General features: G+C 40.2%; 1 protein-coding gene across 1 annotated transcript in view; it reads right to left on the bottom strand.

Annotated features, from left to right (window-relative positions):
* Window positions 1-223: 223 nt before the first annotated feature.
* cpne7 (copine VII) overlaps window positions 224-17,312 on the bottom strand; it is a 54,575-nt gene continuing 37,486 nt past the window's right edge. The window contains exons 12-16 of the mRNA XM_057335508.1: window positions 16,395-16,449; window positions 15,452-15,503; window positions 6,360-6,493; window positions 4,958-5,194; window positions 224-3,866 (exon numbers count right to left, since the gene is read on the bottom strand). Coding sequence (XP_057191491.1) covers window positions 3,726-3,866; window positions 4,958-5,194; window positions 6,360-6,493; window positions 15,452-15,503; window positions 16,395-16,449 — 619 coding nt within the window. The 3' untranslated portion in view covers window positions 224-3,725. The remainder of the gene's footprint in view (window positions 3,867-4,957; window positions 5,195-6,359; window positions 6,494-15,451; window positions 15,504-16,394; window positions 16,450-17,312) is intronic.

The raw sequence follows: 17,312 nt of genomic DNA, 5'->3' as shown, positions 1-17,312 counted from the left end.
GACAATATTCATCTGACTGTGAAATGAGAAAGCATAAAATAGGCAAAAATTACAAATAGAACATGACTTAGTTTTTTAAAAGCTGAAGTTGGAAAAGAGGCAAAACGTGACCTTTGAGGCAAGGGCGAGGATTTCACCTTGGCCCTTTAGCTGAGAAAATGAATCCCATGATAATTACATGTTTTATATTTATTACAAATGACAGGACCTTATTTGCCCTTGTGCCTTTACAGGCTGCTACTTGCAAATAAATCACAATCATTTATACACATAACTCCTTTATGTTATGATACTTTTGTTGATTTTACAAATTATCTTAAAATGTGGAAAATCCCAATGCTGAATAAGTGTCTGTATCCAAACATTGGACCGTTAATGCACATGACATACACTACCATTGAGTTAAATTATTAAAAGATTTATTAGTGTTGATGCAGAATTACGAGTCTAGACTACAGGAAACGGGCTGGTGCAATGGCAGACTCGCTTCCAACAAAACATTGAAGAAAATCAGACAGGTATATTAACACAGAGGAGGGCATGCAGTAAATCACAGCTTCCCAAAGGGATTCAAATCAAAACACAATGCTTAAACATAAGTGAGACAAAACAAGGATAAATGCTGAAAGGATTCCTCCTGCGTCTTTCAATACAGTGCCTTAGGCAGTAATGTGTAATAATTAAATGGTGATTTTTTTTCTGGACAAATTAATCTGTCTAGCTTTTCTTTGATATAATGTCTCAGCCTGCAGCAGACGTCTTCCACAAAGTCTTTAAGCAGATTTGATGTAGCCTAATGACTCGGGTGTCTGAATATCAAAAGATGCTGTTCAACCAGAAAAAATGGCAATGACCTTAGTCTGTGAAATACCACGGTGTTGATGACCCACGATCTCCAAACACGCTCTTCTTCTTGTGTGCATGACACACTTCCTCCAAACAAGAGAAAACAATTTCAGTACTCACCTCAGGATACACCAAACATGCAATGTAGTGAATTTGGAATCGAATAAAAAAATAAGCAAGCAGGAAAACAACAAATGAACAAAAATGCAATGTACAGGAGCACTGCACTTTGCAAAAAAACAGAAATCAACAGCACGTTAGAATCAAAACCTGGCAACCCTCATTTACATAATTAAATGATAAGCATTCATGCAATACTGGCATGTATACACTGCAAAATACTGTAGGTGGAGAGGGTGAGCAAGAGTTCAGGCCATTCATGCGCTTGGATATATATATACTAAGCACATCAATGGACACGTCACCATGCATGTGACTCTTTTCACTTTAAAGCTGTGCAATAATCTGAAAAGCAAGATAATTCTATGCTCGAAACTACACTCAAAAAAATGAACTGTCGCTGTTGTTAGTTTTACTAAACCCATCCTTGTTCACAGTACATAAAGAATGCAAGTAACTACATTAACGTAAGTTAACTATGTTATTTATACTAAAAATGTAGTACTGTCGGCTTTACTTAACAAGCGTTTGACTGGTCAATTTAACATCGTTGAGTAAAAGGCAAAACCTTATAATATTGGACCTATTGTTGAGTTTACTTAATATAAACAAGTTAATTCAACACGACAGGTTGAGGGGGATTTTCAATTCCCAGCATGCTTTGCGTAAGACTGCATTCAGGCAGTAAATTTCTAAATTTAGTGTTATTTTAAGTAAAGATAAAGACTTATATGTGCTCAATGTTAATTTATCTTTGAAGTTTAAAAGAGTTTGTTGTATTTTTGAGTTTTAGGGTTATCATTGCTAGAAGAGTGGTACATGTGCTTAGTCTGTGAGAGTTTAAAGCGCACCTATGATGTCTATTGCTTCATTCAATGAGCATTAACTGTGCTAATGCCAGTACTGAGATGCCTCTCATCTGATTTGCTCATTGTGTTTTGACTTACATGCAGTAAGTCTGTATATAATTTATGTATGACAACAAAATGTACCATTGAGAAGGATAAATATTGAGTTTAATTAACTTAAATTTACTGGTACAATCGGAATGGTTTGGATTTACTCAAAAAGGTTTTGTCTATTTAATTAAATTTCTTTTGTTCATACAACTAAACTGTTAATTGTAGGACATACTCAACATATTTGCGTGGAACCACTTGACACTACATTTTTGTGTAAATCCAACAAATCAGTTTTTTGAGTGTATACATGCCGTTATATGTAGTCTATGTTAACGGGTAAGGCTAAACCATTAATTTAGCGGTACAGGGTTGCAAAAAAGTACAATGTTTAAATACTTTAAACTATTTTTTTCCTTGAGCCAAAATATAGTACGTTATCATATGCATATTGCGCTCTAAAAAAAAAGTTGGGTTGTTTCAACCCAGCATTGGGTCAAAAATGGACGAATGTTGGGTTATAAATGAACCTATGCTGGGTTGTTTCAAACCAAAATGCTTGATTGTTTTAACCCATTGTTGGGTCAAATATAACCATATTTGGGGTTAATTTAACCCAACTGTTGGTTTTGTCCATTTTTGACCCAACAATGGATTCAAATAACCCAACATATTTAAGAGTGTGTGCATTGTCACAGTTTTTATGTTTCAAGCGACTACTTGAAAAAAGTACAATAGATAAGTAATGCTTGATAACCTAGAGTTTGTTTCTGCAATGCAACTTTCATTTTATGAGTTATTTTTGGTTATTTCACCAAATTGCCATTAAGAAAAATGTGCACATGGTTATTGGGAAGTTATATTTTTGTCTTTGTTATCGCTGTTTATCCAATATATTGCAGGTGTAATGAGTAAATATAGGCATCCATGTTTTGTGAATGTACAAATTTGTATTCAGTATTTGTGATCATGCACACAGAATTGCATAATCATATGTACTGTATATGACACGGCTATATTGTTCTCAGTCACTGTGTTGTCTGATGCAATATGGTATTAATAATGAGTTTCTTCATGCCATTTGCACTTTAATGTCATGTGTTACTAAACAGAAGTAAACGCAAATATCTGATTCTAATATAATAAAAACTGCTGCTTTGCCTACTGTACGTTTTGCATAACACATTTAAAGGTGAAGTGCGTTCCCCAAAAATAAAGCTACCCAATCAGACTCCGTTTACGCATTCGATTGATGTGAGGTTAGAGAAGAACGTTGGGGAGATCCTATATGAAGCTCAAATATTCATATCGCGTATTTACATAACTCCCAACCACGTATCTACTGTATATATTAAGATGGTGATTTTAGCAGTGACATGCATATCCGTCCAGCATAGCTAAAGCCAAACCCAGTCTTCATACATGCTATTATCTATAACAGAATTTTCATACATTGTATATTTTTGAACATTTCGGTTCCAGTCCTCAAGGAGTCCAGAAATGAAAACAGGACAATCGCAGAGCAAAATCCCAAAGTGCTCTGAAGAACACCGTGCATCTGTAAAGAGCCAAGCGGGATCAGAGGGCCTGTCGTCCTGATGAGAATTTCATGTATTGTCTGGCTCTTCAAAGTGCCTCGCACGGGCAGATGTACAAGGCCACCAGGTTTGCATGCTGGGTGAGCTGTCATTGTCAAGGGCACCGAGATTTCAGAAAAAAACCAGTCTGTATGAACACCAGTATGATGAAAATGTAATACTACTGTGAACTGTACCGATGTACTGTGGTGGTCGAGTAGCCCTGTCCCAGCTCTCCCGTTTGCAGTACTGTAAAAGTACACAGGGCAGGGTAGTTGAAGTGTTATTCTGGTGTGTTGGCGATGGAGTTGGGGGCGGAATGCAGCACTGGGTTGATGGGCGGTATTGCCTTGTGACTGAAGTACTCCACTACCTGTTTAGGCACCTCTGCTAGGACGCACTTCGCCAGAGCTGCCGGTGAAGCCTGCAAAAAGAGATACGCACTTAGGTCGGGAGAAACACAAACAATGGTGTGAAAAAGCAAATAATCAAAATCCATGGCAAATTGCGTTGTGAAGGAATGAGGAAAGAACAATTTGTGATTTAAATTGTTTGGATGAGAGCAAAGCAGCGTTCTGTTGAGTATTTAATGGGGAAGAGAATAACAATTTAGAAGCATATACACATTTTTAATCCTTGCTTCTCTACAATTACTGTTTTTTTCTGACTGTGCACATCAGTGGTGGAACAAAATGTGCATGTGCCTGCCTGATTCACTAAAGCACAATGTAATTTACGGCATCCAGGAGTGCTTGATAAATATTGACAAAATTTAAAGCCAAAAAATGTCTTAAAAGGTCTTACAATTTGTGAAGGGAAGATAATAATAATAGCATTTTTACCAAGTTTATTTGTCACCCTGGCATTAAGAATAAAATTAGAAAAAAAACGGAAAATGAGAAAATAAGAAGATAAATACAACACAACAGATGTATGTCTGTACTCTCGAGTCATCTTGTCGATAGTATACCCACAGGTTGCGAGTGTAATGACGCCTTGAGCAATTAACTTGCTGTCATAATGTTGCATAATTGAATATATTTTTATATTAAAATTAAGAGAACATTTCAAAATGATTTTCAGTTTTTTCTAAATTTACTATTTATAGGTGTGTGCTCAGGTAAAATGATCCTTTTTGTTTCATTCTGTGAGCTCCTAACAGTCTCCCAAATGTCACATAAAAATATTGCTTCTATTTGCATTCATTTGCAGAAAATGAAAACTGGAGAAACAGGTCAAAATAACAAAAAAGATCTTTTGTATTTCACAAGTATTTAGGAAGAGTTCAAAACATTTTTGACCTCGATTTCTACCACAGTTTTCATGTGTCCTGTCATGCTGTCAGTCTTTTATATTGCTGGATGAAATTGCTTTGTTGAATTGCAACAGACAATGGAATGACCACAATACATCCAGAAATGCTGATTAAATTCAAATTTGGGATGGTCTCTTATTTTCTTATTATATGTTTCATTATTTCACAATCACATCAGGTGATAAAAGGTTCAAACTGACCGTTTTAAAGTCTCTGAATGGCACAAACTGCACAATGTCTCTCAAGACAGGTTCTCCTTTGGGTGAACGCAGGACTCCATCATCCCCATCAAGAATCTGCATGTCTGTAAAGTCTGCATTTCCCACGCCCACTATGATGATAGACATGGGTTGGTAGGACGCCCGTACAATGGCCTCCCGTGTGTCGGCCATATCTGTTACCACCCCATCTGTGAGGATCAGCAGGATGTGATAACGCTGGCAGAGAAAAGAGTTGTTATTTAGGAATGGTGCTTTATTAGACCCCATACACTGTGACAAGCATGTCTGTAGCATAAATAGTAGCGAACAGTGCTATGCCAAGGTCATGGGTTAACAGATAAATCTACCAAATGAATAAAATGTAAATGTTTTTAAATTCCTACCTACTTTGAAATTAATGTACTGAATATAACTTGGTCATTGCTATAAAAGTAGCAATATTTTCCCAGGGGTCTGACCAACATGCAAAGTCTACAGTTTGGATGAATGTCCTGGTTTCTGAGCATTGATCTGTCCAAGCTCATTTACTGAAAACTGATCTTTTGGGGAAGGGGTGATCTAAGAATAAATAATAAATGAAGATCATGGCAAGGTCTTAGTCTGTGGACACAGCAATGAAACTGAGCAACATGTAGATAATTGGCTTTAAAAAAAGCTTAAGGGCAAATGTTTCACCTGAGACCACTAAATCACTTGTAATGTTAAGTGTCTTAATGGGATTCTGAATTGATTGCAGCAGCTTTAATTAGCAAAATAACCCTCGAGATAATCAGCAGAAAAATTAAATATTTCACCCAAAAATGAAAAATCTGTCATTTAAACTTATGCTACACCAGATCTCAGTTGAACACAAACATAAGGTTTATTCATTTATTCATAAGGTCTGCTATTTTTGCGATTTTTTAATTATCACTCATGTGATTTTATCATTCTTGTGATTATTATCATTCCATTCTATTCTCTACAGAATGAGTTATAATCTTAATGGTATATTGTCTATTGCAAAGCAATACTCTGATATTGTTAGATACATACACATATTTATGTACAGTATTATTACCACCCATTAAACATAAAATAAAAATCATGGCATTAGTGATTCATCAAAAAATAAAAGATAGCCTTTTCATTAGGCACATAGCCAGACACATTGTGTTGTTAACAGAACGTCCTGAAAGTAAGAACCCACCAGTGCAAGTTTGTAAGTGTGCTATTACCCTATTTGTTTACCTCCGTAAATGAAGTTAGTTTTAAAATAAAGAGAAAACATGCAAATAAACAACATTGGGTGCAATGAATAAACAAACATTGGCTGCAATTTAATCTAAATTAATTTCTCCCTGAGTGCTGAGCCTTAATCAGAAACTTTGAAGATACTCACAGAAGCGTCTTTGATGGGTTCTTTCCCAGCCGCCTGTTTTGCTATTCTGTTGATGATGGGAGCAACGTTAGTCGGACCATACAGCTGGATCTTGGGGAGGCAGTTTTGATAAGCTTCCACGACCCCCTGGATCTCTGATCAGAGAAGAGGGGACACAGCTATCAGTTCAGCTCTGGAAGCTTGCTTCTATCTCTTTCTGAAAGAAGTGCTGGAGGATTGGCAGTGAAATCGGCGGATTTTAGGATCAAGCTTGTGAAGAGTCTGATTTAGAACTCTTCGTCGCATGCAGAAATTGCACGATTGAAGCAAGCCTGAGATTTTCCGCAGCTCTTATACATTCACTCTGAGTCTTAAGTGTGATGAGACCTTCAAAAGCTTCATTGCGAAAATGTGTTGATTCTTATGCTGGAGAACTGCCGTTTCCAATGACTTGTGGGCTGGACGTAACTAATTTATTATACGGGTTACTTTTTAACCTATCAAAACGAACACAACACATCTCTTTGTGTAAGTCCAGCACGGTCTCATTGTTTATACGTAGGTTTTTGTACGTTAAGTTTTCAAGCACAAAACATATATTTTTGTAAGTTTTTATTGATGCTGAAACGTTAAATTTAGACGTAACGTATAAAACGTAAAAATTGCTACGTAGTTTTAGCAAAAATAACGTAAAATATTTTCAAAGCTTTTATATCGTTAAGATATCAGTGCGTTTTTATAATTGTATCCATACGCGAATTATATTTTTAGACCCGTTAACCTACCCCCAAACCCGTTTTATTGCGAATATAAAAAGAGATCAAATGTAATAGACCGAAATATGCAGGAAAATGACCATTTTAGTAACAATATAGCATTGAAAAAAGATATTTTATATTCGCAAATCCTACTACAACCTCTAAACCTAACCATAACTATTTCTTAAAAATATGTACAGCATAAAGAAAAACATGACAGACAGATCACAATAATAATTTATTTATTTATTTCAAAAATACAAAAAGTAGTCCAAATGACGATGCGTTGCAGTCACAGTCCTCTCTGGTGGAATACAACAGATTTGTGTGAGGAACAGAGCAGAATTTAAGATGTTAATCGCTGAAAATATTATCCAGATTATAGAGGGTATGCATTGATGTCACTTTCCCACGTGAACATGCCGGGACACGTTCCCTGGTAAAACACGCAGCAAAATGGCTGCTTTCAATAGGAGAAACAAAGGAACATGGACTTAAACACTCAATTATTTGCTGAAATTAAAAGCAGTCAGACTCAACGGTGATCCTTAAGACTTACAAAGGAACCAGGTGTCCTTGGACACTGATATGGTGCGCGGAATTGCATTTCCTGATATTGTAAGCAGCCATTTTGCTGAGTGTTTTGCCACTCAAGGGACCGTGTTTTGGCGTGTTCACGTGGTCTTCACGTGGGAAAGTGACGTCACGTGCATACCCTGATCCACTCCGGGAAATTTTCTCATTCAAACACACTTCACCCGACACACGGCATGTCGCAATCTGTGACTAAGCAGGCGACAGCCAATGGACGCTCAATTTTCCTGTCTTAAAACCTGTCGTAAAGCTTCTTGACGGCACGGCGGCAACTTTTGAATTTGTATTAAGGAGCGCGTCAGCGCCGGTATTGCTGCCAACAGTGGCTGCTCAGGATGGAGATGAAGATCGCAGAATAAAGGCTTGGATTTGGTTCTGTTCTTCGCAGTCGAATGGATTCTGAAGATATGGATTACATCTGATGAATAAAATTGATTCCTTTTGTAATTTATTTGCGTTTTTGTGTATTTTATGGTTCTACTATCAGTCACAGCATGTCGGAGAAAACGTCTTTGTGTCCCACAGCAAACAAAGCAAATATTACATGATAGGTAATGGTTAAATGATTGCAGAAATGTTTTCATTTTAAGAGTTTAAGTCTTGTTTCTTCTAAACCAGTTGGCAACAGTAATCACACAGTACGAAATGTCATTTCATATTAAGTAAATGAGTAAACTTTTATAAATGCAATTGAAAACAAAATGCCATTGATATGACAACTAAATACAATATAATACAATGTTAATTCCCACGATTACGATATTCATAAGATTCATTTCTAAGTCTGTAAAGTTGTTCATATGTAAATAATTAACGTTTTATGTGTCATCAATACGTCAGTATTGTGCGTTTAAATGCTGTAATTACGTCAGTATTTAGCATTTTAGTGTTTGTGCAAACGTAAGTTAATGTACGTTTTCTAGAACCAGATTTTACGAAAAATACAAACAAATTCTCATGATATCACGTTGCTATGTCTTATAAAATCTGAGAACATAAATTAACATCTAAAGTCATTTAATTCACCATTATATGACATCACAAGCTTTAATATTTGAAGAGTTTGGTTCAAAAATAAGATAACTATAAATAAATATGAGACAAATATGAATTTTCAAAAAACATGTTTTTTATTATGTTATCATGTTTTTATTGTAATATATTGTGTTAGTTAGCTTTATTTTTGAGTTATTATAGCTTAAATCAAAACAAACCAACTGCAGTTTGATTGATATTAATTGGAATGCACAATAAAAAAACATTGTTATCTCAATTTGGAACCAAACTCTTCATTTATTATATAAGATATTTAAATAAGAAATTCAATGAAATGACTGGTTCAAGACTGGAAAATGACTGAATGATTCCAAAGCCAGCTTCAGTTTGATTTTCACGGAAGGACACGGTTCCCATGACGCAGGTTCCATTATTTACCAACATGTAAGTTCCCAATGCTCTTACCTTCACATTCATCATCTTCTGGGTTAACACCTTGCGGTTAACTCCTTCAGTCCGCACTTTCTTCCCATGAGTTCTCCCCCATCGGTGAGACCATGTTGGTATCTCCACTAGTCTCCTCCCTGTGGTAGGAAGTGGTCTCTGTAGCGCATCCCCCGCTTGAGGAAGTAGCGCTTACCCAGTGGCCTTACGGTTACGGGCGGCTTCTCGCTGTTAGAGAAACAAGGCCGCCGCCTGTGAGGCCGAAGGTAGGGGCCTTCCCACCTTTCAAGAAAGCTCTGGGACCCCCTACCTACCCACTGGTAGGTTACAATTTCGCGGTAGCGCTCGCGGCTGACACGCCCAGGCCAGTCACCGTCGCTTCGTTGAGATTGTGACAGGGCACAGTGTTATGGCTTTTCCATAGGAACCCCATCTGTCGGTTCGACACAACGTCGAGAGACCGACAGAAAGGAACGTCTCGGGTTACGTTTGTAACCTCGGTTCCCTGATGGAGGGAACAAGGCGTTGTGTCCTCCTTGCCACAACACGTGCTGTCCTCTGCAGCAGTCGTGAGAGGTCTCAGGCTACTCAGAACTAAGGTGAATGAATGAGCACGCCGTCTCCCTTTTATACCCGGATCCGGGGGGAGTCCGGCATGCAAATTTCATTTGCCAATTTTCATTGGCCTTTTCTAATATCGAAGATTGGTTCTCAGGGACAACCCCATTCTGTCGGTTCGACACAACGTCTCGTTCTAAGCCGACAGAAGGGAACCGAGGTTACAAACGTAACCGAGACGGGGGGGTGCGCCCCATCCTAGATCTGCGTACCCTGAACAGACACCTGCACAAGCTGCCGTTCAGGATGATCACGCAGAAGCACAATCTGTCAGATGTCAGGATTGGTTCATGGCAATCGACCTGAAGGACGCTTACTTTCATGTCTCGATTCTCCCTCGTCATCGCCGTTCCTACGGTTCGCTTTCGAGGGTCAGGCATATCAGTACAGAGTCCTCCCCTTCGGTCTGTCTCTGTCTCCACGAGTCTTTACGAAGATCGTGGAGGCCGCCCTCTCTCCCCTCAGGGAGAAGGGTGTGAGGGTGCTCAACTATCTCGACGACTGGCTTATCTTGGCACACTTGCGAGATCTGTTGTGTGCACACAGGGACCTGGTGCTCCGGCACCTAGATCGATTGGGACTACAGGTCAACCGAGAGAAGAGCAAGCTCTCCCCTGTGCAGAGCATCCTCTATCTTGGTATGGAACTCAACTCTGTCACCATGACAGCGCGACTGTCCACAGCACGCGCCCAGTCGGTGTTGAACTGCCTGGATCATTTCACGCAGTCAGCGGTTCCCCTGAAACTATTTCAGAGGCTCCTGGGACACATGGCATCCTCGGCGGCGGTGATACCCCTCGGGTTGATGCACATGAGGCCGCTCCAACACTGGCTCCAGAGTCGAGTTCCCTGGAGAGCGTGGCACACCGGCAGCAGGCAGATGGTGATTACGCCTCGCTGCCACCGCACCCTAACCCCGTGGTCTTCCATGACCTTCCTTCGGGCAGGGGTACCCCTAGGGCAAGGTTACGAGGCATGTCGTGGTGACAACGGACGCCTCCCTGCAGGGTTGGGGTGCAGTGTGCAACGGGCACGCAGTGTCGGGGCTTTGGACGGGCCTCCGCCTGCGCTGGCATATCAATTGCCTAGAGTTGTGGGCCGTGCTACTCACACTGAAGAGGCTGCAGCCTCTCGTGCAGGGCAAGCACGTGCTGGTCCGGTCGGACAGCACTACTGCAGTAGCGTATATCAATCGTCAGGGTGGCGTTCGCTCACTGCAGTTAACACGACTCGCCCGACGCCTCCTCCGGTGGAGTCAGCAGGTGACCCGGTCCCTGCGTGCCACGTATATCCCAGGCGACCTGAACCAGACAGCCGATGCGCTCTCTCGTCAGCCTACGCCTCGCGGAGAGTGGTGACTCCACCCCCGCGCAGTCCAGCTCATTTGGGTGCAGTTCGGGCAGGCCCAGGTAGACCTGTTTGCCTCCCTCGAAACCACCCATTGCCCGCTTTGGTACTCTCTGACCGAGGGCCCCCTCGGCACGGATGCCCTAGTGCACAGCTGGCCGCGGGACAAGTGGAAGTACGCCTTCCCCCCAGTGAGCTTCATTGCACAGACCCTGTGCAAGGTCAGGGAAGAGGAGCAGCAAGTGTTACTCGTTGTGCCACACTGGCCCAACCGCACTTGGTTCTCAGAGCTAATGCTCTTGACAACAGCTCCCCCTGGCCGATTCCCCTGACGAAGGACCTGCTTTCCCAGGGGAAGGGCACGTTATGGCATCCCAGGCCAGACCTCTGTAACCTCCATGTCTGGCCTCTGGACGGGACGAGGAGGTCCTGAGTGGTCTGCCCCCGGCGGTGGCAGCTACCATTTCTCAGGCTAGGGCACCTGCCACTAGGCGACTGTACGCCTACAAGTGGCGCCTCTTCTCGACCTGGTGTGCTTCTCGAGGAGAAGACCCACGGAGTTGTGCGATCGAGTCCGTGCTGTCCTTCCTACAAGAGAGACTCGAGACTAGCCTCTCCCCCTCCACACTGAAAGTGTATGTAGCCGCCATTGCTGCTCATCACAACTCAGTTGCTGGGAAGTCTCTAGGGCAGCACGACCTGGTCATTAGATTCCTAAGGGGCGCGAGGAGGCGTAACCCGCCTCGTCCGCGCTCCATACCCTCTTGGGACCTGGATGTAGCCCTGACAGGTCTCACCAGGCCCCCCTTCGAGCCCCTAGGGGATGCCTCTCTTCCTCATCTCACGATGAAGACGGTTCTCCTTATGGCGCTCGCATCCATCAAGAGGGTAGGGGACCTACAGGCATTCTCCGTGTCCCCTGACTGCCTAGAATTCGGACCCAGGGATTCTCACGTTATCCTGAGACCTCGGCCCGGCTACGTGCCCAAGGTTCCCACCGCTCCCTTCTTTCCCCACTGGGCGAAGAACAAGCACTCTATCCATCACTAAGCTAGCACCCCCTGGGGCGGGCTGGGCAGCCCTGCCCCTTAGGCCGGGTATCACCTGAGTTATTCGCTACATAGCTCTAACCGGACCTAGTGCTACCAGACGTTGCAACTCCCCAGCAGGGCGGTTCCGTCTGATGTATCCTCATGCTGGTTCCCACCTTGGTAACCCATGACCTCCCCAGGTGGACCTCCACCTTGCGGTTTTCTCTTCAACCGCTCTTCTTCCCATGAGTTCTCCCCCATCGGTGAGACCATGTTGGTATTTCCACTAGTCTCCTCCCTGCGGTAGGAAGTGGTCTCTGTAGCGCATCCCCCACTTGAGGAAGTAGCGCTTACCCAGTGGCCTTACGACATCTCGCTGTTAGAGAAACAAGGCCGCCGCCTGTGAGGCCGAAGGTAGGGGCCTTCCCACCTTTCAAGAAAGCTCTGGGACCCTCTACCTACCCACTGGTAGGTTACAATTTCGCGGTAGTACTCACGGCTGACACGCCCAGGCCAGTCACCGTCGCTTCGTTGAGATTGTGACAGGGCACAGTGTTATGGCGTTTTCCATTGGAACCCCATCTGTCGGTTCGACACAACGTTGAGAGACCGACAGAAAGGGAATGTCTTGGTTACGTTTGTAACCTCGGTTCCCTGATGGAGGGAACGAGACGTTGTGTCCTCTTGCCACAACACGTGCTGTCCTCTGCAGCAGTCGTGAGAGGTCTCAGGCTCCTCAGAACTAAGGTGAATGAATGATGCACGCCGTCTATCCGTTTATACCTGGATGTCCGGGGCAGAGTCCGGCATGCAAATTTCATTTGCCAATTTTCATTGCATTTTCTAAGTAGTCGGAAGCGATTGGTTCTCAGGGACGAACCCCATCTGTCGGTTCGACACAACGTCTCGTTCCCTCCATCAGGGAACCGAGGTTACAAATGTAACCGAGACGTTTCCAATGACTTGTGGGCTGGACGTAACTAATTTATTATACAGGTTACTTTTTAACCTATCAAAACAAACACAACACATCTCTTTGTGTAAGTCCAGCATGGTTTCATTGTTTATACGTAGGTTTTTGTACGTTAAGTTTTCAAGCACAAAACATATATTTTTGTACGTTTTTATTGATGCTGAAATGTTAAATTTAGACATAACGTATAAAACGTAAAAATTGCTACGTAGTTTTAGCAAAAATAACGTAAAATATTTTCAAAGCTTTTATATCGTTAAGATATCAGTGCGTTTTTATAATTGTATCCATACGCGAATTATATTTTTAGACCCGTTAACCTACCCCCAAACCCGTTTTATTGCGAATATAAAAAGAGATAAAATGTAATAGACCGAAATATGCAGGAAAATGACCATTTTAGTAACAATATAGCATTGAAAAAATATATTTTATATTCGCAAATCCAACTACAACCTCTAAACCTAACCATAACTATTTCTTAAAAATATGTACAGCATAAAGAAAAACATGACAGACAGATCACAATAATAATTTATTTATTTATTTCAAAAATACAAAAAGTAGTCCAAATGACGATGCGTTGCAGTCACAGTCCTCTCTGGTGGAATACAACAGATTTGTGTGAGGAACAGAGCAGAATTTAATATGTTAATCGCTGAAAATATTATCCAGATTATAGAGGGTATGCATTGATGTCACTTTCCCACGTGAACATGCCGGGACACGTTCCCTGGTAAAACACGCAGCAAAATGGCTGCTTTCAATAGGAGAAACAAAGGAACATGGACTTAAACACTCAATTATTTGCTGAAATTAAAAGCAGTCAGACTCAACGGTGATCCTTAAGACTTACAAAGGAACCAGGTGTCCTTGGACACTGATATGGTGCGCGGAATTGCATTTCCTGATATTGTAAGCAGCCATTTTGCTGAGTGTTTTGCCACTCAAGGGACCGTGTTTTGGCGTGTTCACGTGGTCTTCACGTGGGAAAGTGACGTCACGTGCATACCCTGATACACTCTGTGAAATTTTCTCATTCAAACACACTTCACCCGACACACGGCATGTCGCAATCTGTGACTAAGCAGGCGACAGCTAATGGACGCTCAATTTTCCTGTCTTAAAACCTGTCGTAAAGCTTCTTGACGGTACGGCGGCAACTTTTGAATTTGTATTAAGGAGCGCGTCAGCGCCGGTATTGCTGCTAACAGTGGCTGCTCAGGATGGATATGAAGATCGCAGAATAAAGGCTTGGATTTGGTTCTGTTCTTCGCAGTCGAATGGATTCTGAAGATATGGATTACATCTGATGAATAAAATTGATTCCTTTTGTAATTTATTTGCGTTTTTGTGTATTTTATGGTTCTACTATCAGTCACAGCATGTCGGAGAAAACGTCTTTGTGTCCCACAGCAAACAAAGCAAATATTACATGATAGGTAATGGTTAAATGATTGCAGAAATGTTTTCATTTTAAGAGTTTAAGTCTTGTTTCTTCTAAACCAGTTGGCAACAGTAATCACACAGTACGAAATGTCATTTCATATTAAGTAAATGAGTAAACTTTTATAAATGCAATTGAAAACAAAATGCCATTGATATGACAATTAAATACAATATAATACAATGTTAATTCCCACGATTACGATATTCATAAGATTCATTTCTAAGTCTGTAAAGTTGTTCATATGTAAATAATTAACGTTTTATGTGTCATCAATACGTCAGTATTGTGCGTTTAAATGCTGTAATTACGTCAGTATTTAGCATTTTAGTGTTTGTGCAAACGTAAGTTAATGTACGTTTTCTAGAACCAGATTTTACGAAAAATACAAACAAATTCTCATGATATCACGTTGCTATGTCTTATAAAATCTGAGAACATAAATTAACATCTAAAGTCATTTAATTCACCATTATATGACATCACAAGCTTTAATATTTGAAGAGTTTGGTTCAAAAATAAGATAACTATAAATAAATATGAGACAAATATGAATTTTCAAAAAACATGTTTTTTATTATGTTTTCATGTTTTTATTGTAATATATTGTGTTAGTTAGCTTTATTTTTGAGTTATTATAGCTTAAATCAAAACAAACCAACTGCAGTTTGATTGATATTAATTGGAATGCACAATAAAAAAACATTGTTATCTCAATTTGGAACCAAACTCTTCATTTATTATATAAGATATTTAAATAAGAAATTCAATGAAATGACTGGTTCAAGACTGGAAAATGACTGAATGATTCCAAATCCAGCTTCAGTTTGATTTTCACGGAAGGACACGGTTCCCATGACGCAGGTTCCATTATTTACCAACATGTAAGTTCCCAATGCTCTTACCTTCACATTCATCATCTTCTGGGTTAAAATTGATGGCAAAATCATGTGACACCTATGGGGACAAAAGACATTTAGAGTTTAGACATTTCAGCCTGTTTAACATATCCTAATAGAGTTCTAGTTTAACAAAACATATTTCATAGTGTCAAACCCTGCTGATAGAAGATGACAATAAATCATGCAGTGTGTGTGTCAGGCATATTTGCCAACTTTCAGCAGCATTATGCATGATCCAGAATAATATCTTCCCTACAGTTTCCCCAGTGGAGGCAACAACCACTGTGGCTCCCGCCAAAATTTTATTGCAATTGATTTTCTCTAGTTAACAAAGACTATTTGAATAGTTTTCTATTTGATTTTGTAATTTTATTGTTACATTTCCTCGAAAAAGAAAAAGAGCTTAGCTACTGCAGAGCCTAAACAAACACACCCACAAAATGAAATCCTGGAGTTTGCGCCTGGAGACATTTTTCTCTGCAAAGGATAGAAAGGCTGTGTTTTGAGTTTGCATGTGTGAGAATCGGAGCGAGAGGGACCGTGGGTTGTGGTTTGATAATCAGAACAAATCTGGGAAAAAGTCCACGTTTAACAATTGTATAGCAATTGTATTTATTATTTTCACAAAATGACGACATATCTTCGCTGTCTTTCTTAAACCTCGGATGTCCAAATTCAGTTTTTCAGTAAATAGAAAAAACACTACTTTTTAAATGATTAAATACAGTTGACAAGCACTTTTGAATTCTTTCTAATGGTTAGATATTTGTAAAACCCAGTGACAAACATAGGGTGACTAATAATAATGGCATATGGCAAAAAATAAAATCACAAAATATGGAGATACAAGGTTTCAGAAGGACAGCAGCGATATACATTTTTTAAGGCCACATGTGTGGACAAAATAAAATAAACCATACATGAACATTTCAAAACAGTCTCTTACCTCATAATTTGGTGGAATTCTTGCCCCAAAGCCCAAAGCAGAGAAGCGCTTGTCACTGCGATCAAACAAACACATTTTTTTAATAGCAAAGCTAACAAACTATCTGACAAATACTGTTAATATGTATAGCTATAAAAGTCTTTAAGAATGCTTGAAAAAAAAGTGTCTGTCGAATGCAGAAATGTATAATATAATGTACATTTAATATATAAATAATAGTAAAACAAACTCAACATTTTATTTCATGTGGAACATTAGCTACTAAACTTATTAAAATATTTAAATTGCTAATATTCATGTATTCATGCTTGCATTAACTAACATGAAAAAAGATTAATAAATGCTAAAAAAAACTATATTGCTCATTGTTTCTCATTTTTCTAGTTTAACAATCAAAACAAATATTGACAAACACCTTAGCACTTTCAATGTGTTCAAATATTGTTTGGGTACCAGGGTGAGCAAGGCATACTATTGGGGGCAAAGGTGTGTGTAAGAACATATGTGTGGAGAGTGTTGGGGGAGCAGAGAGGATGATGGGATTAAAAAAAACTTCAGAGTGAGCAGGGAATGCACAGCCACAGCTGGAGTGCAGATCCACACAGCAGGGAACACATCTCATAGCCGTGGGACAGAAAGAGGATGGGCACAGTGAGGTCAAAACCACAGAGAACTAAACATAAGATATAGCATAACCATAGGATAAATCTTGAAAGGCATCGTGTTTATGGCACAACCACAAAAAATGCTTAATGCTTCTGTGTCTCTCCAAAAGATGAAACTTTTTAATCAAATGTTCCACTTTGAACAGACAGCTATGTGGAGTATCAGTCTGATCTGTCAAATGAGAACAATCTGCTCAGTTTAGTCTGATAGTATTTAGTATAGTTCTGTATGACGTTGAGTTGGTTCTCCTCA

Source organism: Triplophysa rosa, linkage group LG1, assembly GCF_024868665.1.
Source record: "Triplophysa rosa linkage group LG1, Trosa_1v2, whole genome shotgun sequence".
Taxonomy (NCBI): Eukaryota; Metazoa; Chordata; class Actinopteri; order Cypriniformes; family Nemacheilidae; genus Triplophysa; species Triplophysa rosa.
This window is presented reverse-complemented; position numbering and strand designations above follow the sequence as displayed.